A 24,324-nucleotide genomic window follows, 5' to 3' on the forward strand; every position below is an offset into this window, starting at 1 on the left:
TGAAAACCCCGTGAGCTGGGCAGGGCCGGGGAGGGGGCTGCCCCCCGTGTTCAAATAAAGAGGCTCAGGCACAACGGGATACCACGTTTGGGCCCAGGTTGGATCTGGGTTTTCTGGTACGTGACAGGTGCTGTGCTAGGGAGAACGGGCAGGGCTGCTGACCCATTTTACAGATGAGAACCCTGAAGGTGTGAGAAGTGAAATCTGCTGCAGCCTTGCAAGCGGAGGGCGAGTAAGCTGTAGGAAGGCTGGTGGGCAGAGGAGTGAGGTCCTGAGCTGGAGCCCCGGGCGGCCACACGAAGCCTCAGTCTCTGGGAAGCCGGGGGAAGGTCCCTACAGGAACTGGTTGTGTGAGGCCTGCAAGGCGGGAAAACAGGTGTGGGCCACGGCCAGGCCAGGCGAGGCCAGGCGGGCAGCAATGTTGGGGCTCTAAGCAGCCTCTTAGGTGTGGCATCCCCTTTGCGGTTCTCAGGACCCAGCACGGGAGGCAGGCTGGGGAGGCTCTCCCCAGCACAGAGAGGAGGAGCCCGGCGCCTGGAGGGTATGCTCCTGCGGGCCGGGGGGCGTCCTCTGCGAGACTCACAGCACCACCCAGGACTTGGCAATGGGCTTTTCAAATTTGGCGCAGTTCAAACCAACTCCCACCATCAGGCAGTGCATGAAAACCACAATAGAAATTTAAACAATCTCTTTCTTTGGTTTTATACATATTTAAAAGGACAACCTCTGCTCAGTGGCTCAGAGACCCTGATCAGTCAACTGAAAGAAGGAAATACCTCGGTTAATTAGGTGACATGAGATTCTGGAAAGCGCCGAAGGTAGGGCCTCTGAGGGAGGGCGAGCGGAGGGTTTATGGCCCCCTCCTCCACCTTTCTTCTCGCTGCTCCTGGGAGCTGAGGGACCTGGTTTCACCTGGAGGAGGTGCAGGGGAGTCCTCCCAGCAGAAGCATGGACCTGCGCGGCCCCCGCATGCTGGGGAACGGGGCTGCCAGACCCGGGGTGGCAGGTGCTGCGCAGGCTGGCTCGGCCACGGGGTGGCCCTGAAGATGACAGAGGAACCTGGAGGCCACGAGGCTCCTGAATGTTTCTAGCACCCCTGCAGCCCTAGGACTCTCCTGCACCAGGAGGCCCAGACCTGGAGGCTTTCTGGGCTGGAAGGAACCTCAAGGTCTTCAAACCCAAGTCCCAACTTGATGCCACCCCGCCCTCCCCACCCCAGTACAGAGACCTTCCTGTCCAGAGAGCTGCCCTGCTCAGAGAGCTTCTTTCCTCCTCCCCATGCTCACCCTCCATGCCCCAGGCCCGGTCCCTCTTCCCTCCCCATCTTGGTCACAGGCTGCCTCAACATGCAGGGCTGGAGTGACTCCAATGTCCTGTGGTCAGCGTAGAGGACAACAATCCTGCTACCGCCTCCTTCTGGACCTTTGTGGGCCCAGCCCGGGGGCCCCGCTGCCACCGAAGCTGACGGCCAGCCATGGTCAGTCAGTCCTGCTCAGATCATGCCGGCCTGGCCCATCACGGTGCCCCGGGATCCTGGACGCCATGGACAGGACCTCAGTCATCGTACTGAGAGTACACCAGTGTACTCTGGTGCTCCCTCGGGAGTCAGGTGCGGCCGGCACAGCCCTCCCCGCCCTAAGCACTTGTCTCCACGATGCACTTGAGGAACATGGTGTCATCCTTCACGTAGGCATGCTTGGGCGACTGCAGCCTATTGAGGGGGAAGAAGAGCGGGCAGCCGCTGGCCACATTGGTCTCACCCTGGGGCCGCTGGAAGGACGCTGAGCTCAGGTCGGGCCGGAAGGCATCGATGGCGTGCTCTCGGTTGTTCTGGTCGAGCAGCATGAAGGTGACCTGCGTGGCAGGGGGCAGGTGGGGTGGTCAGGCCCTGGGCGGCAGCACCGAGGGACCCCCGTACAGCCCCTCTGACCCCAGCTCAGGCTGATTAAGAGTCAAAGAAACAATGTAAGGACCGCGTTTGGCGTGTGGCAAGGTCCCCTGAGATGGAAGTCTTCCAGGGTTGCCCTGCCAGTAGGGATCAGATGTTCTTTCCACCAGGAAGGGGGGAATTCAGAGCCATAGTCAACTGTGGTTGGATGGTGGGGGCTAAAGGTGGGACCAGGCACTGACAAGGAGGCCAGACTCCATAACCTATGATGCCCCTTCCTGCTCTGGAACATTTCATCCATCAACTACAGCTGGGATCTCCTGGGGAAAGGCAGAGGGACAAGAACAGACAGGCCTTCTCCGGAGGGGCTGTCAATCCGTGTCCCGAAACACAAATGCGTACCCCAAGACGCCGAGGATTTCAAAGCGACACAGACCCCCTTCTCTGGCACATGTCCCTGAGACACTCACAGCCGACCACAGTGGTTTTCAGATTGGGCTGCACTTTAGAAGGCTCTGGGAAGATTTTAAAAACCCTGACGCTCAGGCCTCACCACATACTGGAGTGAGACCTAGCCGTTGGGTATTTTAAAACCCTCCCTGGCAGGCCTGCGAACCACTGACCTAGTGACTCATACCCAGACCACTGTGGCATCCCCACCCTGCCCCACCTGTTTGCTCTTTTCTCCCTCCACCCCTTCCTTCCCCTCCCCCCTTGCTGGTTCACCTGCAGGGAAGGCCTCGCCTCCCCGCTCCTGTCGTCCTTCTAAATATTTTTAACAGATTGTGTTTTTTTGAGCAGTTTTTGGTGCGCAGCACAAGCAAATGGGAACTGTAGAGATTTCCCACGCAGCCTCCCCTCCCCCAGCCAGCATCCCGCACCACGGTGGTGCATTTGCTACAAGCGCAGTCCACGGTTTACCTCCGGGTTCACGCTCGGTGCTGTGCGCTCATCCTCTGGGTTTGGACAAATGTGTGATGACACGTATCCAGAATTAGAGCACCCAGAAGAGTTTCACTGCCCTAAAAATACGCTGTGCTCTGCCTCCCCTCGACCCCTGGCAACGACCGATCTCTCCCGGTCTCCAGAGTACCGTTGCCAGGATGTCCCAGAGCTGGGATGGTGCTGTGCGTGCCTTTTCACACCAGTTTCTTTCACTCAGGGATAGGCCTCTATGGGTCCTCTAGGTCCTTCCACGGCCTGCTGGCTTGTGTCGTTCTAGCACTGACAATATCCCGCTGTCTCAACGCCCTGCAGCTCATGCATCCACTCACCCAGGGAAGGGCACCCTGGCTCCTTCCAAGCTTTGGCAATTCTCAACAAAGCTATTATAAACATCTGTGTGCAGGTTCTTGAGAACCAAAGTTTTCAGCTCATCTGGGTAAATGCCAAGGAGGGTGGCTTCTGGGTCACAGGACGAGAGTTTGTTTCGTTTTGTCAGAAACTGCCAAACTCTCTTCTGTCTTGCATTCCAGCCAGCCGTGAACGAGAGTTCTGACTGTTCCGCACCCTCTCCAACATCTGGTGTTGTCGGTGTTCTGGCCATTCTCAGAGCGGTGTTGTGGTAGCTGCCTCCTTCCCTTTCTCCAATTCACAATGGCCCCACAGCACCTCCTCCAGGCAGTTCTCCTTATTTACCCCACCATGTGAATTTCATTGCTACGTGCCTTCCTGGGGCGCTGCTCCAGGCATTTTAGCCCCTGGACTCATGACGCCCATGGGTACTAGATGTGGACTCAGGCTCTTGTTTTATAAAAGGTGAAATTGAAAATGCAGACAGGACCAGGCCCCGGGCTCGCCCCCTCCCCCGCCCGGCCCGTACCTTGTTCCGAAAAGGCCAGGGCAGCAGAGCATCGTACTCCCCTCTCATGATCACGATGAAGAGTGACAGGTGGGTCCTCTTCCCCGTCCCATCCCCGTTCAGGTAGAGACGCAGGCAGAGCTTGTAGCCATACTTGGCAGTGTAGAAAGCTGAAGTGTGGAAGGCGGAGTCAGCACCGGGGGAGCTGGACCGCGTCGCCCGCGCTGACCAGGTAACCGGCATGCCCAAGGTCAGGAGCTCAAAACTAAGCAATCTGGGGCTGGAGCGCAGCGCTCGTCTCAATTCTAGAGCGTCAAGGAGGACCAACCGGGCTCTTGGAGATCATCTGGCCTGGTGGCTGTCAACCAGCCGTCCGCATCAGATTGCCGGGACCGGAGTTTGACTCCTAAGTGCCGGGCGAGGCCTGAGGACGTGCATCTCTAACAGGGGACAGTGATGCTGCTGGCCCTGGCACCCCACTTTTGACTTAACCAACCTGCACTTTGCAGTGGGGAAACCAAGCCCAGCGAGGGGAAGTGGCTGGGCCCAGTCTCCTGCCTCACAACACTGACCTCTTTCTGCGGCCCTAGGCCAAGAGGCCCCAAGCACTGGAAGCTGGGGGAGCCACCTTGGCAAAGGCCCCCGGGGGATGAATCATCCCCGTTGATTACGCACCTCGGCAGCTGAAAGGGCCATCCAAGTGTGGGGGCCAGTGGCTGTCAGTGTGAGGGCCCCTCTAGGAGGGGCTGAGGGAGGGGACAGGCTGGGGAAGCAGGCAGGAAGAGGTGGAGGAAGGACGGGCTGACAGTCTGACTCATCTGTCCCCTTACATCTTGGTAGAACAGGAAGTCAGAGGCACTGCTTCTTTTTTTCCTCTTTGGAAAGAAGGGCGGGGTGGGGGGGCTCTGTGGAGGAGGTGAGGCCACCCCATGAAGGGGGCTGCTCCCAAGGACAGGGGCCCGGCTACGGGAGCCAGCCCTGCTCTGCGGCTTGCGGCAAACGCCAGTGCCTATGTGGATCCCGGCCCCGCTGATGGGGGGTGGGTCAGAGGAGCTGATGGACAGGAAGGGTATGAAGCCCAGGCAAATGTGCGAGGCTATTCAAATCGTCATCAGCAGATCCTCCTAACAGTCCACCTGCTTACTTAGATGCGCATGTGTGAGAGGAGAGGACAAGCACGCAGGTCTGAGAATTTTAGGCACAAATATACACGTCGTTACATCAATGGAGACCAATTAATTAAGAGAAACATCTACTGGGGCGCCTGGTGGCTCAGTCCTTTGGGCTCAGGTCATGATCCCGGGGTCCTGGGATCCAGCCCTGCGTTGGGCTTCCTGCTCAGTGGGGAGCCTGCTTCTCCTTCTCCCTCTGCCTCTGCTCATGTGCTCTCGCTTTTCGCTCACTCCCTCTCTCAAATAAATAAGTAAAATCTTTTAAAGAACCAAAAAACAAGAGAAACATCTCCTGAGTAACTATGCCTTGCATGACACTGCGCCAGGCCCGGGGGCCCCAGCAATGAATGAGAACTTCGCGGATTTGCACAGCACTCACTCACATGCCACTCACGATCTACAACCGCACATTTCACTTCACTCTCCACTGGCCTTATTTCGGACCACCGGCGCTCTGAGGGCAGGGGTCCTACGGTAAGCACCTGTGGGGAGCATCCTCTGCACACCTCTCATTTCCACAAGCTCTGGCTCAGAGCACGCTCTGTCACATCCGAGACCCACATGAAGCAGACAACAATCTTATTCCTATTTGCAGAATACGACTGACGTCAGGGAGGCAGAAGGCGTGCCCGGTTCAAACAGCCCATGCTCCATGTGGCTGAGCGGGGAGCCTGCCACCTCCACGACCCCAGCGTGGCCGCTGTCCCTGCTGGTTTCCCGGGCCCAGGGAAGCCTGCAGCCCCCTGCTGGCCTGAGCCCCTGGGGAGCTGGTACCTGGGGAGAAGAGGCTGAGGGTCCTGCCACAGGCTGACTCGTGGCAGCGCCTGGTGACATTGGTGATCTTCCAGAGAAAGGTGCCATCGAAGGAGGCCTCCTCCATGAGGCGGAGGCTCTGCTCCAGCTTGCCCAGGGCCTGGTCTTTCTGAGCCAGGGTCTGCTGCAGCTCCATCACCTGCGGGAAAGCCCATTCAGCCAGGGACCCCAGAGCACAGCTTGGGGACAGGGTGGGGATGGTAGGATACGGAGATAGAATTGCCCCCAATATGCCTTCTGACCATGCCTCCCTCGGGCACGCGTATCTGCCTCTGTCCCTGCTGTCCCTGCTGCCTGGACCTCCGTGGCCTTTCTTCTCCCCTGGCTGACTCCTCCTTATCCATCAGGAGCCTGGCTTACACAGCCCTCTTCCGGGAAGCCTCCCACTACTGCCCCAGCCCTGCTGGTCCCTCTCAGCGCTGTTCTGCAGGGCACTTTCAGCAGTTTCTTAAGATTCGTCTTTCTGCCCTTCCTACCAGGGAGATGGTTTCCCCTAACGAAGGCTGGGTCCATGCTCATTTTCTCTGCCTCCAGGCCTCACACAACGCGTGCGTGACTAGAGCCAGGAAGGTTCTTGATGCACTAGAGACACGGCTGCTGGCCTCAGGGGCCCACCTTCTCACTGAGGCAAGAGTTACATGAATAAAGGCTTTACTCGGTCACTCAAACCCACTGCCTTGCTCTTCTGGTACGCTCCCCGCATTGATATCTGAAAAAACAGACTTATTCTTGGGCATGCTCAGGTCGGGAAGGCAGGCATGGAAGTGGGTGTCCTTAGAGGAAACTGAATCCCTAATATTCCTGATGGGAAAGCTGAAGTTCTGAGAGGGGAAGTCACTTGCCCAGACCCACAACAGCAAGTTAACAGTGGAGCTGGACCTAAAATCCAGGCCCAACACAACATGAGGCAGTGACAGAATGTTGCTGGACAGAAAAAAAAAAAAAGCAATATTAGCATGGTGACTGTTTATATTAGGAAAAGTATAAACTCTGGAACAAGGGAGGGCATGGTCTTGCTCAACTAGGAACTGTCAGACAGCCGGATTATCTGGAGTTGGTCCGGGACCCCGCCTCCGAGTGTGTAGAATCCTTCAGAGACTGAGCCAGAGCCTACGAGGGCAGCGTGAAGCCAGGTGCTCTGAGGAAGGGGTGAAGGCACTGCAAGTGCCGAGCTTCCAGAAGGAAATACTCAGTGACTGCTTCTCCTGGAAGGGCTGCCACAGGGCCTGGAAGGTAGATTTGTTAAGGGGGCCCGGAAACGCAGGGCCAGGGACAATGCCGGGAAGACAGAGACAGGCTGATTTTAGTTTCGTATAAGGAAGCACTTTCTCATTGTGAAAAATGCCCCCCAGTGGAATGAAATGCTTGGGAAGGGAGGTATCCTATCACAGGAGAACTTCAAGCAAAGGAAATGAAGCACACTGGATGGGGGAGTTTGACCTTGACTATAACTGGGATTCAGTGCTTTTCCTAGAGGGTCCTGGAACACAGGACAGATACTTTTTGATGGCGGCAGGGGAGGGGGGTGAGGGAGCAGGGAGAATGCTCAGAAGGAAGGCTGCCGGTCCACTGCTCTGGAGATAAGACAGGGCCAAGGCCCCCCGGCCCCCACGCCCCCCCGGAGCCCACCTTGAAGGGGAGCTTGCCTCCCACGCTCACCCGCTGTTCCAAGCTCAGGATATGCTCGCGGTCAAGCTGGCTCTGGTGGATGGAGGCTGCTAAAGCCAGGTGGGAGGCTTCCACCTCCTTGTTGAGGACAGCGACGATGTTCTCAAACACGCGCAGCTTCCCCTCCAGCTCAGCCAGGAGCTTCTCCTTCATGAAGTGCTGCAGGGCCAGCTCGTCCTGGCTCTCAGAGCGGGGCGCCCGGTAGCAGTCCACTTCCAGGTCCCCCGCCACCTCCACAGCTGCCTGCAGCTGCAGGTCTGACAGATTCTGCTCCAGGGCCATGGGCCTAGAGCTCAGGCCCGCGCCCTGCTGGGCCTTCCGCTGATTCAGGAACCCCAAAAGCAGGTTTAGGTGGGTGGTCTGGGAGGTGACCTCATGCTCCTGCAGAAGCTTTGAGCTCCCCTGCCAAGAGAGCGGGGTTGGTCAGTGAAAACCGAGGAGGTTGAGGAGAACCAGCGAGTGGGGGAGAGTCCGGCTACCCAACGGCTGCCAAGGGAAGTCAGGTCCATTTACCCAGCAAAAGGGAAGATGCTTTGTGTGTCGCAAGAGGGATCTGGATGAGGACCCGGGCATCAGACACGCCCAGGGTGAGCCGTGGGCGTCCCAGTCTCTGGAGCAACAATTGTGCCCTGCCCGTGAGAGCAGTGCTAATTCAGGACCACGGAGAGGGGCAGGGGAGGTTGGGGGGACCTATTTTAGGGATGCTACAGTGCTCAGGTGAGACATTCAGAAGAACTTCCTCCAGTATGGAGATGATTTACTAGTGGGATTTGTTGCTCTGAAGAGCCATTAATGTAAGGGGCACCAGGAGGAGTGGCTTGGTGTTGTGGGAAAATCTGGGAGCTCTGGGACTGTAGTGGACCCTTCTCCTTTCTCACATGCAGATGCTTACCTTGTAGGAGCAGCCAACACCAGCAAAGGGGCACCCAACTTCAGCCTCAGCCTCCTCAGGGTGATCCTGGAAACAATAACCATGTCACCAGACATTATGGGGGTCCCAGTGGCCACCACTGGGGCTCTGCAAAGCACGAGGATCCACCAGGGCAGAAGCTGGGCTGGCCCACATGACTTGGCACATGCTGTTCCTTCTGCCTGGTTGACTCCTTTCCACCTTTCGAGCATCAGCCCTTCCGGGACCCTCCTTCAAAACAGGATCAAGACCTCTGCTGAGATCTGGGCAGCGCTGCTTCTGTCAGGCTATGTCTCACCCGGCTTTTCAACCATCATTCACTCTTTGGTTGCCCCCACTGGGCTGGGGGGGGGTCTCTGAGGGTCCCAGTTGTGTTCCCAGTGTGGGGCAGTGTCTATTACAGAGGAGACACTCGGGACATGCTGGTGGCAGGACTCGCCACCTTCTTCCTCCTGGAGCCCAGGGGGGCCTCTCCTCACAATTCCCATCTGCCTCCCTCCTCAGCCATCCACCCGTGACTGACTGAGGCTTGGCTGCCCTGCACCTGCTGTCCCTTCCAGATAATGGACAGCCCGAGGACAGCAACACCAACAGAACTGAGTATTCAACAGCAGCTGGACAATTCCGTTAACCTGCTTATAGGTCTGAGGAGTTCACAAAATGCTTTCATGATCACAGTTCTTCCCAGGCCCCTAACGATGCTACAAGGAAGGCAGAATAGGTTTTTTGTTCCATTTCACTGATGAAGAAATGAGGCTCACAGAGGGGAAGGAATCTGCCCAAGAAGGAATGGCGAGGGAGAAGCATGGCCACAGGACTCTTCACACACCAGATCACCAACTCTTATCAAGAATAAGCCCATGGGAAATTGGCAGGAGATTTTTTCCAAAACGCATTATTTAGAAAGGGCTTGTATACGGAATATACAAAGAACTGTTACAATTCAATAAATAAGACAAGCCACCTAATAAAATGGGTAAAATAATGAACAGATACTTCACAAAAGGAGCTATATAAATGACAAGTAAGCCTATGAAAAGATGCTCAACATCACCAGTCGTCCCAGAAATGCAAATTGTAACAAAACACCACAGTGAAATATACTATCGACTCATGAGATGGGCAAAAACGCAAAAAAAAAGAATGATAATACCAAGTTTTGGTGAGGATGTGGAGGAACTTGAGAACACAAACGGCACAGCCACTTTGGAAAAATTTATGGAAGTATATCGTAAAGTTAAATCACACTTAAAAAGCAACTTTCTTACAAAGCATGCCTACACGGTAGGTAAGCGTACAACCCACACATTCCATCCCTAGGAATTTACCAAGAGAACCTGAAACACACATCTCTGTGTGTATGTGATGTTCAGGGTAGCTTTACTCATAATAGCCCCAAACTGGAAGCAATCCAAATATCTACCAAATGGTGAATGGGTACGCAGTGTGCTCTATCCATGCTCTGGAAAGTTCCCTGGCAATCAGATGGACTAAAATATGATAGGGGTGCCTGGGTGGCTCAGTTGTTAAGCGTCTGCATTCAGCTCAGGTCATGGTCCAGGGTCCTGGGATCGAGCCCCACGTCGGACTCCCTGCTCAGCGGGAAGCCTGCTTCTCCCTCTCCCACTCCCCCTCTTTATGTTCCCTCTCTCGCTGTGTCTCTCTCTGTTAAATAAATAAGTAAAATCTTTAAAAAAATAAAATAAAATACGAATAAATGCAATAACATGGAGGAACCTCAAAAGCACTATGCTAAATGAAAGAAGTCAAACACTACAAGAAGTCAAAGACTGCATGCTAGGACTCCATTCTTAGAGATTCTAGAAAACAAACTCGAGTGACAGAAAGTGGATCAGTGGCTGCCTGGAGCTGCAGCTCGGGAGACTGCCCAGTCAGGGGCCCAAGGAAGCTTTTTCCAGTGTAGAAACATTCACCCCCTCTGCTGTAGTGGTCACACGACTGTATACATCTCCTGGCATTCATCAGATGGTACACTTAAGAGGAGTGGATTTTATTGCATAGCAATAATATCTTGATTCTCCAAGGGCTTTGTTGTTGTTTTTTAAAAAGAATGCTCTCATGGGGCAAAACGAAGGCAGATTTGGATGCAAGGGGTGGGAGGAGAGGTCTTTTGGGCTGAGCAAATACAAAGCCACCCTAGTTATTCTTTAAAAGTAAAATAAGCAAGAGCTGTGGGTTTAATGAGTACCGTTGGTTTGGGGCACACAGCACAGCACAGCAAACGGCCAGCCTTCCCTTCAGCCCCCGCCCTGGGCCTTCGAGCACAACTTGTTCCCAAAAAGGAATAGGACACAGATGTTTCACTGGGGCGGGGGCACACTGCGCTGGCTTCAGGGAGCGGACAGTGACGCAGCCTCTTCCAGCAGGTGGGAGCACGGGGCGGGGGCCGGCGGCACCAACAGAGGGCCTGAGGCTTGGCTGTGGACCTGGTTCCTGGGTGAGCAGACCGGGGGTAAGTTCCTGGGCCCTAAGCTTGAAGTGAGTCATAGGAGGCAGAAAACTAAGGATGGAACTGGAGAGATCACCCGCAGGTGGAGGGGCTGGTGTCTGGAAAGCCCACTGCAGCCTGGAAAGCGTGGTCTGGATGCATTACGATGCATGGATGGGTGTGGGCCACGGCCGGCCTCCGGTGACTGACAGAGGATGGGCAGGGTGACTCGGGAGGACTTCAGACACCTAGGTGGCCAGCCAGGCGGCCCCCAGTCCCACCACCAGTCCAGTCACTGGCTCCTTGGAGTGCCACAGGGACTAAGGGGGTGGGCTCTGGAGTTAGCCTGCCGGGGTGCAAAGCCCATTTCAGTCTCTTCACATGCTGTTTGGTCCTAGGAGACTTACTAACCTCTCCCTGCCTCAGTTTCCTTATCTGCAAAATGAGGATAATAATAGGACCCCCCGGGGGCGCCTGGGTGGCTCAGTCGTTAAGCGCCTGCCTTCGGCTCAGGTCATGATCGCAGGGTCCTGGGATCCAGCCCTGCGTCGGGCTCCCTGCTCGACGGGAAACCTGCTTCTCCCTCTCCCATTCCCCCTGCTTGTGTTCCCTCTCTCACTGTCTCTCTGTCAAATAAATAAATAAAATCTTAAAAAAAAAATAGGACCCCCCCTCCCATGGAGTTGTGGGGATCACAGGCGACAATATTGGTAAGTGCTAGCATTAGTTACTTACGGCGGCTGTAACAAAATACCACAAACTTCATGGCTTCAAACACCACCAATTTATTATCTCACAGTTCTGGAGGGCAGAAGCCTTCACATCAGGTGTCAACAGGATTGTGTTCCTTCTGGAGGCTCTTGGGGAGACTCCGTTTCCTTGCTTTTTCCAGCTAGAGGCCACCTGCATCCCTTAGCTCATGGCCCCTTCCTCCATCTGCAAAGCCTGCAGCACAGCATCTTCCAATCTCTCCAGCCCTGACTCTCTTGTCTCCCTCTTATGATAATCCAGGGTCATCTCTCCATCTCAATTTAATCCTTGATTTAATCACATCTGCAAAGTCCCTTTGGCCATTGTTATGGGCAGAGTTGTGTCCCTCAACTCATCTGTTGGGAATCCCACCCCCCCAGAACATGACTGCATTTGGGGACAGGGTCTTTATAAAGGTAATGAAGTTAAAATGAGGGCAGCAGGATGGCCCTCCTCCAATATGACTGGTGTCTTTTTTTTTTTTTTTTAAGATTTTATTTATTTGCGAGAGAGACCACGAGAGACAGAGAGCATGAGAGGGAGGAGGGTCAGAGGCAGAAGCAGACTCCCTGCTGAGCAGGGAGCCCGATGTGGGACTCGATCCCGGGACTCCAGGATCATGACCTGAGCCGAAGGCAGTCGCTTAACCAACTGAGCCACCCAGGCGCCCCGATGACTGGTGTCTTTATGACAAGAACATTTGGACACCACGGGAGGATGATACGATGATACTGGAAGAAGGCAGCATCTACAAGCTGGGAGAGAGGCCTCGGACGAAACCCACCCTGCCTTCGGCTTCTTGCCTCCAGAATTGTGAGAAAAGACATCTGTGTTGTTCACGCCACCCAGTCTATGTGATGGTGGCTGGAGCAGATGAATCCAGCCATGTAAAGTGACATACTCACAGGTTCTGGGGGTTAGGATGTGCACCTCTTTGGGGAACACCATTCTGCCTACCATAGCACTCAATAAATGCTAGCCATAAGTAGTAGCTCTAAGTAGTACATTATTTGTATTTTTATTCCATGGATCAAGCACTGCCCTTGGGATATCTTTTTTTTTCTTTCTTCCATGGCTGTCATATATATGCTTCTCATTTAATTCTCCCATCTTAAACTTTTTTTTTTTTTTTAAAGACTTATTTCAGAGAGAGAGAGAGAGAAAGCATGAGCAGGGGGAGGGGCAGAAGGAGAGGGAAAGGGAGAGAATCTTCAAGCAGACTCTCCGCTGAGCATAGAACCTGATGCAGGGCTTGATCCCAGGACCCCAAGATCATGACCCGAGCAAAATCAAGAGTTGGACGCTTAACCAACTGAGCCATCCAGGTGCCCCTCTCACATCTTCAACTCTTAATAACTAATCCTATAAAACGCTATTTTGCCATTGGATTTCCTTGGGGAGATGAGAACAACCTAAACATGTTTGTATTTATACTGGATTAAAGCATTCTTGCATGTTTTTTCATAGGATCCCTGGGGTGACAGGGCGGGAGCAGGTAGGGTGGGATTAGCTTCCTCTCAATACAGATGGAAAACTGAGTTAAGGGCTGGCCTGAGGTCACAGCAAGCTTGAACACTGAGGAGCCGCCTGGACCTGGGTCTTCTGGCCCACAGTTACAAGACCTTGCAAGGGTTTGCGGCTTTCTCAGCAGCTGAGCGAGCACAGCCCCGACGGATCTCAAGGAGGAGGTTGGAGCTCTGAGGCTCTGCTTCTCGTGTAAGTAGGGAATCCGAAGCTCAGGGACGGCCAGTGGTTTCCAGTTCAGGGCAAAGGCGAAGTAGAGGCCGGGGACCTACAGTCCATGACCAGGGTCCTTCCTCCCAACCGGGGAGTCCTCGCCTTACCCAGAGGGTGGCCTCCCCTAAAGGGTGGGGCCAGAGGGGCCGGGAGAAGGAATCAGGCCAGGGCTGCAGAAGAAGAATAGGGCATCTGTCCTGGGTCCAGCCTGGTGTGCCTGGAGCCACAAGCGGCCCCGTGAGTGGCCCCAATGCTTGCAAATGGCTAAAAATAAAATCCACCATGGAATTTTCTCCAAGGAGGAAACAGAAACAGAAAACAAAATCCCAGCCCCGAGGGAACACTTGTCCTTCTGTCTGTGTCCGAGAAGTCTGGGGGTGTGTGCTATTCTGGGCCACCGTGCTCACCCAGGCCCTTTGTGATGGGATCAACAGGGGGGTCCCATCCAGGCCCCCCCTACTAGGGGACCTGTGGGTTTCTGAGAATGTGAGCATGAAGAGGGTGCCAGGCATGGCCCCCACTGCCGCACCGGGCACAGAGGCTGGCTCGGGTCCTGCTCGGGGGTCAGCTGGTGCTGAGGGGGAGGTCCTTCACCGGGACGGGGGGACCTGGTCAGCCTGCGTCTGCCTGCCAGTTCCTGCCCTCCTCTCTACCAGAGCCTGTTTCCTCTTTGGCAACTTCTGCTCAGCTCAACGGCCACCTCCTCCAGGAAGCCCTGCCTGAGTGTCCTAGTTGAAAGCATTCTTGCCCATTCCTGTTTTCCTGTAGCACCTGGTGGACTCCAGTACTCAGGGCTGATGGTGTTATTTAAACCTGCATAAAACACTTGGGGTGATCCACCGGGAGAAGGTGCCACCAGCCGAGGAGGGCAGGGCTTAGAACCTGGGCTTGCCTCCCCCTTGCGATAGGACTTGGGTCCAGACGCACCTTCTCACTGAGCCTCAGTATCTTACCTAAAATCTCGGTAAAACAGGGATATTACCACCACCCATGACACAGGATGTCACAGGGCCAACACACTTCAAGGGACACCGATAAAGGGGAGAAAGTTACCCCAAGTGCACAGACTGGGGACAGACTCAAGAGGGACGTGGTGTCTTCCCACGGATGCGGGCTCGCTTCGGGGGGCTGAAGGCTGACTCACTTGCCTCTTGTGGCCCCCAGGGAAACAGAATCCGGCTCAGTACAAACAAAGGGGAACACGATGCGAGCATCAGGGTCCCCCTGGGTCGAAGAAGTTGTCTCATGGGGTCACAAGCCCGCAGCCTGTCGTAAGCCACTGGCGTCCGAGGCCAGCTTGCTCTTGGCCTCCGCGGGTGGTCTCCGAGGCAGGAGAGTGAAAGGAACAATCCTCCTCACAGGGTCACGGCAGACAGAACTGAACGTTATTTTCCAGACACCGGGCTGTTCCTTATTTCACTGTCACTTCTAGAAGAAGGTCATTCCAGGCAAGAACCCGGCCTCTAACTAGGTCAACAGTGATCCTTTAATATCTGGGTCTTCTATTAGCTCCTGCGTCTACGGCTGTGAGCGCTTCTGAGACACTAATCTAAGGAAGTCAGAGGATGAGGACTCGCTGATCAGCAGATGGCATGGGCGCCTCTGGGGTTGACCCAGCCGGGCTCTGGCCACACCACACCCCCAGTCCCCAGGTTTTCCTGCATGCACAAACTTCAGAGTGACCACATATGCAAAGTATTGACTTCTAATCAGCTGCTTTCCTTTGGTCAAAAGTCCCCCAAAGTTCCCACTGGGGTCAGGAGCCAGAGGAGCCTCTCTAGTCTTTCCGGTCTGTGGCTTTGTGCGGGTCTGGGACCACGGACTCACGCGATACCCTCCCCCACCCCGGCTTTTCCCCATCAGGCGGGGAAGCCGGGGCGGGAGGCCTGCTGCTGCCCTGGCCCCCTTGGAGACAGCACCCACTCCTACCCCGAGGGCGATCAGAGTACCTGTAATTCTACCATCAGATCACTTCATTTGATTTAGGGCAGCAAGCTTCCCACTGTGCTCTGCAGAACTCCGGGAGCCCCCAGAGTCCCTCAGGGGCTGGGACAGGAGAAAGAGATGGGATAACTAAAAGGATGGGGTGCCAGGCTCCCCCTTAATCGGAGCGCTTATACTCTCACTGGATTTCACGTTCACAAAGATGAAAAAACACCACTGGATTATGAGATTGAAAATACCTCTTACCTCTATTATCTGAGATTTGTACAATGAATGTGTATTAATATTGTGAAGAGGAAAAAAACCAGACAAATTGGAAACAACCTCCTTGGAGCACTCGAGCGGGCAGGAGCCTTAGAAGGCAGGGAGCACAGCCTCTCCTTTGCAGGTGGAGCCTGGCGGCCCATACAGAGAGCTACGTCCGTGTCTGCTGGCGTCGCATGGTTAGCTCACTAAGACGTCCAGACAGGGAGGCTTGGGAAGCCATCCCACGGGTCAGTTTATCCAACTGGCTCTTACCGCGTTGCAGAGTGGAACGTTCTGGGAAAATGCATGGTGTCCTTACTATGAGTCCCTTGAGGGCCTGCAGGGGAGGGGCTGCTGAGAAGAGGATGGGAGAGCCCTCAAGGCCAGCTCTGGTGGGGGCAGGAAATTCCTCCAGCTCTCTGAAGCTGAGAGGCCAGAAGAAGAGAAGGGAGAAGTAGGTGTGAAGACTTGTCTGTCTCTGGCTTCCTTACAGCCAGCCACGGACAGGTAAGCTGGACATCACAGGCCCTGAGCTGGCCTTGCAGAGCCAATCTGGCTTCTTCATGGAGAAAAAGGCATGAACGTGACCTCGGCCATGCACAGAATCTACAATACCATCCCTGGACACCAGGCTCCCGAGCGCTGGGCCATGGTTTCAGGGCAAGGAGGGAGCTCTGGCTGAAAGCAGCCAGGAACCTCACGGAGAGGGAGGGTGGCCAAATGGCGAGACCCCGGGTGCTACGGAGTTTTGTGCTGAGACTCCCCAGTGGGTGTTGGGGCCCAACGTGTAAGACCGGGGGCTAGATTTGGAGCAGTGGTTCTTATAGATTTGGGCCAATACAAGTTTGTTTTTTTAATTGGAAGATGAACATGAAGACTGACATTTTTTTTATTTTGCCAAGTAAAGACGTTATCAAAAATCCTATCATCGACTATCACCATCATTTCATTTGTACAAAGACATGTATGGGGAGGATATAACCCCAGATCAAAGGTTGATTCTATAAATGGAAAGGTTTTAGTTTTATAAAAAACTCACTACGATTTCCTTACTTTTATCACTTTGTCATGTGCTGGTGGGAATGGACCAGGTCTGGTTGGCTTGTGGGAGCCTCTTCCCTGGACAGATGGACCTGTGAGGGTTCTTCCAACTTGGAAGGGCTAGAGTTCTAAACTGTGGTGTCTGAAAATGTCTCTTTGGTCCCTCACACTTCCAAAGCTGTTTCTTATTCCTAGAAGCACAGCATGGCAGAGCTTGAGAGGTAAGCTGAGAAGGACTTCTCCCTGTCTGAGGGCACACCGGGACAGAAAGAACTGTCTAGATCAAGAGGTGACAGACTTCTCCATAAAGGGCCAGATAGCAAATATTTTGCACTTTGAATCCTCTATTGCAACTACTCACCTCCCCCGTTGTAGGGCAAAAGTAGTTACACACCATGCAAAAACGAGTGGGTTGTGGCTGTGTACTAATAAAACTTCATTTATGGACACAGAACTTTGAATTTCATAAAAATTTTCATGTGTCACAAAATGCCATTCTTTTGACTTTTTCAAACCATTTAAAATATCAAAACCATTCTTAGCTTGTGGGCCAGACAAAACCAGGTGGCAAGCTGGTTTTGGCCTGCAGGCCATAGCTTGCAGACCCCCGGTCTAGACTGGTGTTCTCACCCTGAATCTGTCACACAACAGCGAGGTGTCTTTGGGCAAGTCACTTTGCCACGGTGAATGTCAGGCTCCTCAGTGCTTACAAACTGAATTCAGTCCAGATTCTAGACAAGGGGCAGGTTCCTGCCTGGGACTTTGTGGCCAGCTGCCTAATGGCTTCAACCTCGACCGAAGGAGGAAAAAAGTGGTCAAATACCCTTTCCTGGTGGTGCCACGTACCTTCTCCTGAGACAGGAGGCTTCCCGGGCTTACAGACTGGGGGTCATCCCCTCTGCATTTTGGACAGAGCCGGTCCTCGCTGGTCCTGGGGATACATGAACAATCCTGCTGAGTGAAGCATTCATGACTTCCTGGCACCAACCTCCATCCTGATAGCTCCAAAGGCCTAGGCCTTGCCCAGTGTGGCGGCTGATGTCAATAAGCCGGCTGTCCACCATCCCAGACCCACAATTCCCAAACCTCAAAAGTACTGGGCACCCCCGATGTCTTCTGGTAGTTTGCTGTGAGCTTAGTTGGCAGCCAAACCTGACCTGGGGTGACCAGAGGCTACCATCACCCTTACTTACCCCACTGAGTGTGACTATTTCTGTTTCAGCGCAGAAACACTGATATGCTGGATTATAAGGGACTGCCCCAATCCCCACTGGAAGAATGACGTAGTAATGCACTGCCTCGCTTTTCTAAAACCTGAAAGAGTCTGAATTCCAAAATACATCTGACCCCAGGGGCTCAGGTAAGGGATCGCGGATATGTGGCTATATACAGGCTTCTTGGCTCCCTCTATTTGGCTTTGGGTCTCTGATTTTCGGGAATGACAGATGACCACAGTCAATTAGAATGAGAAGTGGCCTCAGAGAACCCGAGCTTCTTAACCAGGAGTGGGTGTCAGACTCTGAGCAGAGCGAAAAGCACCTACGTGCTTTCAGAAAGCTCCCACGTGATGCTGACCCACAGCGACAGCCACTGGTCAGGCCCATCTGACACGGCAGGAAAACAAGGCCCTGAGGACGCATGTGTTAGCCAAGAGTAGACTGAGTCAGGAGCCAGGCATAGCTCTTCAGGCCCGGGTCCCTCCGACACCCTGTCAGCTCTGTCCCCTGCTCTGCCACATTTTGGAGGAATGGGGAGGGAAGCCAAGAGACCCATGGCAAAAGCCTGAAATGAACCCAGAAACACCAGCTCGATTGTACAAGCAGTCAAGCTTTGCTCCCCACCCCCCCACTCCCCACCTGGCTTTTCCACAGCCACATCCTCTCCCCTCCTACCGGCCGCCCCTGTCTGAGCCTTTGAACTTCGCAAGCTTGCCTGATTCAGTCTTCTCACCTTCTGACGCTGTAAAGCCCCAAACAAAGGTCACACGGGGGCGCATGGCAGAAAATGGGAGCACATCTGCCAGGAATCTGACCTGGGGCAAGCTGACCTAATCTCTCCATTAGGCCTCATTGTCCCCATCTATACAATAGGCTAATAACAGTATCCACCTTTCCAGGCTCCTCTGAGGATCCAAGGAAAGAGTGCTTAGCCTATAGTAGGCGCATAACAGTTGCTTAAGATGGGGATGCTGATGATCATATTAATGTCACACCTGAGTTATTTATATTATAAACATAAATATACACATATTTTTACATATTCTACACAATACGTGTGATATATATAATTCTATATATATGTAAAATGTGTATTCTATATAAATATAAATAGGTATTTATATGCAGACATATACAATATATTCTATAGAAATATATAAACATAGACATATATAAATATAGATATCCCTGTGTCCCCTTTAAAAGGGTTGCCAGCCGGGTGCCTGGGTGGCTCAGTTGGTTAAGCGACTGCCTTCGGCTCGGGTCATGATTCTGGAGTCCCGGGATCGAGTCCCACATCGGGCTCCCTGCTCGGCAGCGAGTCTGCTTCTCCCTCTGACCCTCCTCCCTCTCATGCTCTCTATCTCATTCTCTCTCTCAAATAAATAAATAAAATCTTTAAAAAAAAAAAAAAAAAATAAAAGGGTTGCCAGCCTACAAGGTGAAGGGTGGTATTGTGGAAGGAGATGGATTTTATAGCAGTTTGTCGTTTACCAAGGGAGTTTATACTCATTTTTATAAGAACTTTTCCGCATACTGTTGGTTGGGCCTTGTCCCAACCCCAGGAGGTAGAAAAGAGCTGTGGAGGCATCTCACAGACAAAGAAGCTGAGGCTTCAGGATGCTGGGCACTCTGCACCAGGCCACACAGTGAGTAAGCGGCGCCGCTGGGTGCAGAGGCTCTCCCTCCCTCCACCCTGGCTGGCCTCTGCTGTGGGAGCTAACATCTTCCCGTGGCTACTTCTCCCTCCATCCCTAGAAGGGCCCATGCCAGGGATGACAAGGGAAGGGCGTGGAAACAGGCCCCGGGGGGGGGGAAGTCACCTGCCTAAAGCCACCAGCTCCTCTCACCCCTGCCTCCCGTCAGGGGCCCCTCCCCGACACCCCCCCCCCCCCCCCACCCTCCGACCCCTCACCTCACGGTCTCAGAGAGACAGGCCGCACAGCAGAGGGCCCTGGGCTCTGTTGGGTCCTGGCAGACGGTGGGGGGGCACCCAAAGGGAAACTCGTTCTCATCAGGGGCTGGGTGGGGGCTGCTGGCTGGGCCAGACGCCATCCTGGGGTCCCAGGTTGGCCAGGGGCTCCCGGTCTAAGCAACTGTGGGGAGGAGACCAGCCCTGTGGAATCTGTGCTGAGAGAAGAGGTGAGTTCTGTCTGGTGAGCAGGAGTCTGACGACTTTATCTTTTCGTCGGCTTGTGTGGTTCAACGTCACAGCTGAGTCACAGCAGGGATGGGGCAGGAATTACCCTTCGTGGTGCAAAAAATCCCCTGGATGGTGACAGAACGCTTTAGGAGTGTCCAGTCATTCTTTAAAGTGAGAGAGAAAAAGAAAACAAGTCAGAGAGAAAAAAGAACTGGGCCCCAGATTTTCAGGAACTGCAATCAGAGTTTCCCTGTCTGAGCACCTTGGGCGGCTGCTGGCTTCCTCCTCCTCCTCCTCCCTGGGGACATCGGCAGAGAGTCACAGCTGATGGCTGCTGTGTTCCCCGGGACCTTGAGGGAGCCCAGAATTCTCGGTGAGGGTGCTCGCTGCCCTGGTGGAAATCCCCAGGGTTCTGTCCAAAAATGCAAGTTTCAGGAGCTTTAGCTCTACCCTGGCCAGAGTCTCCCCCAGGTAAAAGTCACTTCCTCACAGTGGGTCTGGATAACCCCATCTGTTACAAAAAAAAAAAAAAAAGGACTTGTAACAGGCTGTCTCCAAGGCCCCTCTGGGCTCTAAGACGCTGGGACCCCAATGGCCAAGGCAACCCGAGGCAGCCGGGAGGCTTCTGATGTCCCAACCTTGCCTGTGGCGTTCCTCATCAGTCATGGTGACAACACCGGACCCTCCCCACTCCTTTGAAGCAAGGCCTCGGGACCATGAACTGCTCAGGGCCCTTCCCCCATTTCCCCACTCAGGAAGTCACAGGTGGCCACACACTTGGGTCAGGCGCCGCAACTTTCCCGGCCCTGAGAACAAAGCTCTAAATAAATACTAGGTCACAGGGAGCTGGTCCAAGCGACCTGCTGGGGATTTGACAGCAGGAATTTAACACATAGGCACAGAGAAAGGAAGTGCCTGGTCTGAAGTCAGAAGCCCCAGGTGGGGGAGTAGCATTAGTACCAGGTCTGAGGAACTCCAACCTCTGTGTTTCCTACCCTTAGAAGAGAGATGAAAGCAAGGCGACCTGGTGGTGCTTACAGAGCTGGGGTTGGAGGTCAGAGCATCCAGCCTGTTCTCTCATCTACCAAATGCAGGAGATGATCCCTCTACCTCTTCCCATCCTGCTGGATTTTGCAAACTTTCACAGTGGTTTCAAATCCCAGGCCTTGAGGTCTGACAGATCTGAGCTGGGATCCCAGGTCTTCCATGTACTAGCTGTGGGTCCTGGGACATGGTCTTTAACTTCTCCGAACCTCAGTCTTGGCATCTGTCAAGTGGGGGAGAATAATAAAGTCTACTTTACCTGACTGTTGTGGTGACCAAGTGAGGGGGTGGGCGGAAGCATCGCATGGCACACGGCCCAAGCGAAGTGCTTGGAAGGCTCTGACATTGTATCCCAGTGACGGCCACAGCCCTTCCGGCTCCTCAAGATCAAGGGAAAGAATTAAGATGGTAAATTATGCTTCTACAGCGTTTCCACATCCATCAACTTTACTTGAGCCTTGTAAGTGGGCAAGGCAGGTCTGATGTCCTCTGACCCTAGAAAAATTCAACCGTCCCCCTTCCCTGGAGCGATATTGGGGCTGCTGGCAAAGAGGACATGGCCCCCTACCGCTGCAGGTGTAAATCGGGACCTCCACCCTCACCTGGGTCAGCTGTGGCCTGGCCCTCTCAGCAGATGACCTTGAGGCCTACTTCGGAGAAGGCCTATCAGAAAGGCACTCCCTTAACCACATACCCCAAGCCTGCAAACTTCCCTGCATCCCCACCAATTCCCTCTTTCCCTTCATTTGGCATAGAAGGACACCTGTCTCCCCATCCAAGTTCTGGGTCCCTTTCTCCCTGGTCCCTGTACTCTCCCCTCTGTCTTCAATGCCTCCCTCTACCAGATCTTCCTATCAGCATCAAGGTATGCCCTGTTCAATAACAAAAGTGAAAAATAATAGCTACAGCATTTTAGTGCCATGTTAAGTACTTTTAAACACCCATCTAATCTTCACGTGACCCCTCTGAGGCAGGGAGTGTCTTCATCATCCCATTTTACAGACCAGGGACTGAGGCACAAACCGGTTAAGTGACTTGCCCAAGGTCTTACAGATAGTGTGTGGGGACTCCTGAACCCAGAGCCTGTACTCTAACCACACGTTCCACCCATATCCCAAAGTTCTCTCCCGCATCTACACTCTCTGCACACTTTAATAGAACTTGTAGAAAAGACTGTCTACGCACAGAACTCCTCACTCGAATCTCCAGAACCATCTCCCCAGGGTTCTCAGTGTTGGGGTCACCAGTGCCCAGGGCCTGTCCCAGTTTCTATCTCACCAGCTCTCTGGCCAGCACCTGACCCCATTCTTGGCCCTCCTTCCAAATTCCCTTCCTTCCCTTGGCTTCTGCACCCACTCCGTCCAGTTCTCTGGCTGCTCTCTATCTTCTCCTTGACCCCTTTTCTCTTCTACTCTGAACCTCCACTGGTCCCATCTCGGTGACTCCACCGTGGGGATCCACCCCACTTCTCTGGCTGCTCTTTATCTTCTCCTTGACCCCTTTTCTACTCTGACCCTCCACTGGTCTCATCTCCGTGACTCCATCGGGGGGATCTACAGGGTTGGAGTCTCTCTGCGCCGCGTACGCCCCCCCTCGCCAGCCATCCACTTGACCTTTGGGGTGCACCTGGACTAGACCCCTTGAGCCTCGGTGGTCTGCCCCCAGAATGGGGTTGGGCGCCCATCGCGACCCCAACCCGAGCATAGCCCCCTCTCCCCGCTGTCGCCCGGCTCGACGATGCCGGGTTGCCTGTGCCCCGCCCCCAGCCCCGTTCGTGCATTCCCCCCCCCCCGGGGCGGGTGACTGTCCCCTCGCCACCGCCACTGCTCCAGGTGCGTGCCCCGTGCCGAGAGCAGTGCAGCGCGGGCGACTAGTCAAGGATCGGCGAGCCCCCGGGCTGCCCCGGCTGCCCGCAGGAAGCGCTGGGGTAGGGAGTCCGGGGGCGGGCTCTGCAGCGGTGGAGTCCAGGTCACGGGCCGCGCGGGGAGGCCTGCACTGGGGGAGCCCCCGCCCGAGCGAGCGGGAGCTGGGGCGTCCCGGGCCGGGGAGCGCGGGGGCGGGGGCCGCGGAGCCTCGAGCAGACCCGGGGCGGGGTGGGGCGGCATGCAGTGCAACCAACCTCGGCGCCGTCGCCGTCGCCGCCGCCGCAGCCTCCCCGCGGCCCGCCGGGAGCTTCCGGTGGGGCGCCGGGGACGTGGCCCGGGAGGCGGAAGCTGGGAAGGGCGGGGGCGGGTCCTCGCAGCCCCCGCTGGCTCCCGGGGCCGCCCCGGGGGCGGGGCGAGCGCCTCTCCCCAGGTGGGGAAACTGAGGCTCGGGGTGGCGTGTGCAGCGTGGGAACTGACACGCTGCCGTTGCCCTTCGCCCCGCGCGTGGCTGCGGCACAAGGGCAGGACTCTGGAAGACTCGGAAAGCCTTCGCAGAGTAAACGAAAACAGACCTGGGACTTGAACCCCCCCGAGTCTCCCGCTTGCCTGAAATCCCGCGTGGGGATGGGGTCCGCAGTCTTAGCTCTCTCGGATTCCTGCAAAGAGCCTAGCGCAGTGCCCGGCTCGCGCAAGCTTACTGGTTTGGGGCGGTCGGCAAAGAAACGGTACAAAGCGGTTCCAACGGCGTTCTCCCTTTACAAAGACCGATGTTTGAAGGAACCGTTTCTGATGTCATCTAAACACACACACAGGAGCACATATTCTTTATGAATTTGTGTATATCAGTCAAAATAGTTATGGAACTTAGTGTTGGGATGGAATTTTTGTTTAAAAGATACAACCTTTATTTTTACGAGTTTGTCAAAGACTCCTCCATCAGACCTCTGATATCTGCAGGATTGGTAGCTGAGGGAGGAGTGAGGCTGCCCACTTTGTTGGTTTTGTTTTGTTTTAGTTACTCAGAGGCATCCATTAAATTCTCTTTATGTATCAGGGTCTCATTTGTGTGTGTGTGTGTGTGTGTGTGTGTGTGTTGATACCCCACTGGATATGGGAACTGTGCTTTATTTCTTTGGTTTTGTTTCTTGGTTTGTTTTTGGTTTTGTTTTGTTTTGTTTTTTCAGATTTTATGTATTTGTCAGAGAGACAGAGAGACTGACCACAAGCAGGGACAGCGCCAGGCAGAGGGAGAAGCAGACTCCCTGATGAGCAAGCCCCATGCGAGACTGGATGCCAGGCCCCTGGGATCGGTCTGGGATCATGACCTCGTCCGACACTTAACCAACTGAGCCACCCAGGCGCCCCTGGTTTTGTTTTTTTCAGGTGAGACGTGTTTAAGCCTCCGATCCATCCAGAGCAGAGCTTCTGCCGGCTTCTGAGGGAGCAGCTCATGCTGCAGGACAGGGAACCCTGCTGGTGAAAGAAGAGCTTCGGGTCCAACCTGGAGGGGAGACATCTGCTTACAAACAAGCAGAGGCTCTCCGGGGCCTCCAACAGAGGCCATCTGGGGGAAGTTGACCAGGGGTGGTTTCTATAGGGTCTTTGCATTCTAAGAGAAATGGATTGAGTTTTGAGT

The 24,324-nt window shown here is 54.4% G+C and overlaps 1 protein-coding gene across 2 annotated transcripts; it reads right to left on the bottom strand.

The window, feature by feature from the left end:
* Positions 1-683: 683 nt before the first annotated feature.
* Positions 684-23,002, bottom strand: TRAF1 (TNF receptor associated factor 1). Of its 2 annotated transcripts, none has more exons than XM_021691157.1 (9): positions 22,943-23,002; positions 21,083-21,203; positions 19,552-19,943; positions 17,266-17,350; positions 8,235-8,300; positions 7,334-7,744; positions 5,636-5,813; positions 3,711-3,859; positions 684-1,854 (listed from the first exon to the last, which is right to left on the bottom strand). In XM_021691157.1, the coding sequence occupies exons 3-9, from the start codon at positions 19,689-19,691 to the stop codon at positions 1,636-1,638; spliced, it is 1,248 nt and encodes a 415-aa protein (XP_021546832.1). In that variant the 5' UTR covers positions 19,692-19,943; positions 21,083-21,203; positions 22,943-23,002; the 3' UTR covers positions 684-1,635. The 2 variants fall into 2 exon arrangements, with proteins under 2 accessions (XP_021546832.1, XP_044776304.1); XM_044920369.1 differs by lacking the exon at positions 22,943-23,002 and adding an exon at positions 20,042-20,290 and having other exon boundaries at positions 21,083-21,278.
* Positions 23,003-24,324: the final 1,322 nt, after the last annotated feature.

The sequence above is a fragment of the Neomonachus schauinslandi genome, chromosome 13 (assembly GCF_002201575.2).
Source record: "Neomonachus schauinslandi chromosome 13, ASM220157v2, whole genome shotgun sequence".
Lineage (NCBI taxonomy): Eukaryota > Metazoa > Chordata > Mammalia > Carnivora > Phocidae > Neomonachus > Neomonachus schauinslandi.